The sequence below is a fragment of the Lactuca serriola genome, chromosome 7, assembly GCF_051521515.1.
Source record: "Lactuca serriola cultivar US96UC23 chromosome 7, Lser_US96UC23_V15, whole genome shotgun sequence".
Taxonomy (NCBI): domain Eukaryota; kingdom Viridiplantae; phylum Streptophyta; class Magnoliopsida; order Asterales; family Asteraceae; genus Lactuca; species Lactuca serriola.
The window spans coordinates 17,243,161-17,245,790 of record NC_136414.1 but is presented as its reverse complement, the minus strand read 5'-3'; the positions used below and the strand labels follow the sequence as shown (position 1 = coordinate 17,245,790).

The 2,630-nt window shown below is 35.3% G+C and overlaps 1 protein-coding gene across 1 annotated transcript; it reads left to right on the top strand.

The window, feature by feature from the left end:
• The first annotated feature begins 1,470 nt into the window (after positions 1-1,470).
• On the top strand, positions 1,471-2,413 carry LOC145063158 (CASP-like protein 2B1). Its single transcript, XM_079010746.1, has 2 exons — positions 1,471-1,760; positions 1,833-2,413. Exons 1-2 carry the CDS (start codon positions 1,537-1,539, stop codon positions 2,224-2,226), a joined length of 618 nt encoding a protein of 205 aa, XP_078866872.1. The 5' UTR covers positions 1,471-1,536; the 3' UTR covers positions 2,227-2,413.
• The last annotated feature ends 217 nt before the right edge of the window (positions 2,414-2,630 follow it).

Sequence of the window (2,630 nt, the reverse complement as noted above, 5' to 3'; positions counted from 1 at the left end):
ACCATACATCCAAAAGTCACAAAACAGAGTTGGAAGATGACGTGATGATGTTGGTGTAACTATGAAGGTTGGTCTGTCGAATGTTGTGTAAGTAAATAGGAGGTTGGTAAAGATTTCTTTGTGGTCAATAAAACTCATCTTGAAGTGGTTATAATAGATAATTACGGATGATCGGAAGTAACTAAGAACATGGGATACCATTTATATATAAGACATAAAATGTTGTTTTTTGGAGTCCGGAATGTGTGTCCGTGATTCCGTAATGCTAACTATCATACTTCGAAATTGACTTTATCAGTCCAAAATATACGGAGATATGTTCTGGAATAGATGCTCCGTAATGAATAGTGTTTCTCCGAAATGCTATATTCCAAACATTATGGTTTAAATTTTTGAAAAAAAAAATTACTAACTTAATTATTATTATTATTAAAATAATCATTTTTATATGGGTTAAATTACTAGATTTCCCTACAATATACGGAATTCCCCTTATATTCAAAGCAAGAATAAATTAATAATTCCAGAATCTCATTATTTATTTTTTGTTTCCATTGGAAAGATCGACAGAATTCTTCCCCTTATCTAAGCCCTCTCGATTTTCTCTTGGGACAAGGACCTCCACCTCTTTTTTTTAAAATAAAAAATAAAAATAAAAACATATTTAACTTTACTTAAATGTTGTAACTACTGCCCATGCATATGTGTCAGAATTTATTACTCCAAAATGAGGTAAGCTTCCATTAAATCCCCTTCTTCTCGGCCCAATCAAACATTCTCCGTTTTTATTTTTTTTATCTTTAATACAAATCATTTTAATTGAAGTTTATGGATTCATTCAAATTTCAAGCCTTAAGATCTTTTATTATTTGATTATTTCTTGCTTGTTTGCAAAAACTTGGCTACGGGTTACATAAACATTCTCAAAATAAATATGGATATAGGTCGTATGACCAGAGATAACAATACATTCATTATACTTTTCGAAAAATAATAGGAAGTTACGTGACATATGTAAAATCTTGTAAAGAATAGAAAATGACGCAATATTGACGTATGTACTGTTTTTAAAGTGCACGTTCCACGTGGAAATCTACATTACCATTGCCATTCTCATGTAATTTTTCGTTACTAAAGATCCAAGACTCGTTTTCCATATTTAGTAAATTACAGGAATTTGTGTTTTAAAAATCTATAACTTGTCCCAAACCACACACTTGAGCGTTTTGTTTCATTAGATAACGAGGGTGTTTGGTATTTACATTTGTACAAATATTTTTATTTTTTCACACAAAAACATATTATTGTTGGTTTAATGTCATAACTCATGATGATGCAAATGATGAAAAAGAGACATGTAACAGACACGTGTAATAAAGTAAAAAATATATATATATTTAAATATTTATATTTATTATATAAATATAGGAAAATGGTAGTAGGTGGGTTGTCTATTTAAGTGATCCCACTTTTGGGTGGTTTAATTAACGTTTTGGGTGTAAACCTCCACTGAGCACTCACTACCCTCGAAAAGAAATGAGTTACTTGGGTGTCGGAGTAAGTCCGGGGAATGTTCCGGTGTACCACGGCAGCGATTTGAAGGTGGTCGACCGGCGGGTAAGGGTGGCGGAGTTAATATTGAGAAGTGTGATTTGCGGTTTGGCTCTTGTCGCAGCTGTTCTTGTGGCTACCGATACTCAGGTGAAAGAAATCTTCACCGTTCGAAAGGAAGCCAAATTCACAGACATGAAATCTCTAGAGTAAGTCAGTCATTTTCTTGTTGATCGAGTTTAAATTTTTATAAGTTAAAAAAAGAAAGAGATTGAATGCAGGTTTTTGGTGGTGGCGAATGGGATAGCGGCGGCGTACTCGTTGATACACATAGTGAGGTGTGTGGTGGGAATGATAAGAGGAAGTGTGGTGTTGAACAAGGCGTTGGCGTGGGTAATCTTCTCCGGTGATCAGGTGATGGCGTACATGACGGTGGCGGCAGTAGGGGCGGCGGCACAATCGGCGGCGTTTGCAAAACTTGGAGAGGCGGAGCTTCAGTGGATGAAGATATGTGTTATGTATGATAAATTTTGTAACCAGGTTGGTGAAGGGATTGGGAGTTCGGTGATTGTTTGTGTGAGTATGGTGATGGTTTCTGGTTTATCGGCGTTTAGTTTGTTTCGGTTGTATGGTGGTGGGAATAAAAGAGGAAGGAAGACAAGCGCAGCATGGTGAAGTGAAAAAAAAAAAAAAAAAAAGGACTGTGGGGTCGCTAATTAAAATAAGCAATTTCATTTTGTGTTCATGATCTTTTGCTGGTTTTATACGCCTGCCTCTAGGAAGTGTGATAGGAAGAAAGTTTGCAACTTTTTTTGTGTTTCTATCGTTAAATAATAATAAGATAATAGAGGATTTACTGTAATTTGGCAAGTGATTCGAAAACAAACCAATAGTCTACTGTGTCTGTCGGTATCAAGTGTGTTGATATGGTGCCTTCAATATAAATCGTTAATTCAAGTCTTGTAGGGGATGATGGTCTAACTTAGGGGTAAATTAGAAAATATGGCACCCCAAAACCCAAAACAAGGTAAAGCCCAGCCCATCCCCAAATTCCAAAAGTTTGTAAAAGTATCCACAAA

Excerpts from the sequence above, each read along its gene's own strand:
- LOC145063158 (XM_079010746.1), top strand. The coding sequence starts at position 1,537 with ATGAGTTACTTGGGTGTCGGAGTAAGTCCGGGGAATGTTCCGGTGTAC. Across the intron at positions 1,761-1,832 it reads ACAGACATGAAATCTCTAGA|GTTTTTGGTGGTGGCGAATG; the intron begins GTAAGTCAGTCA and ends GATTGAATGCAG.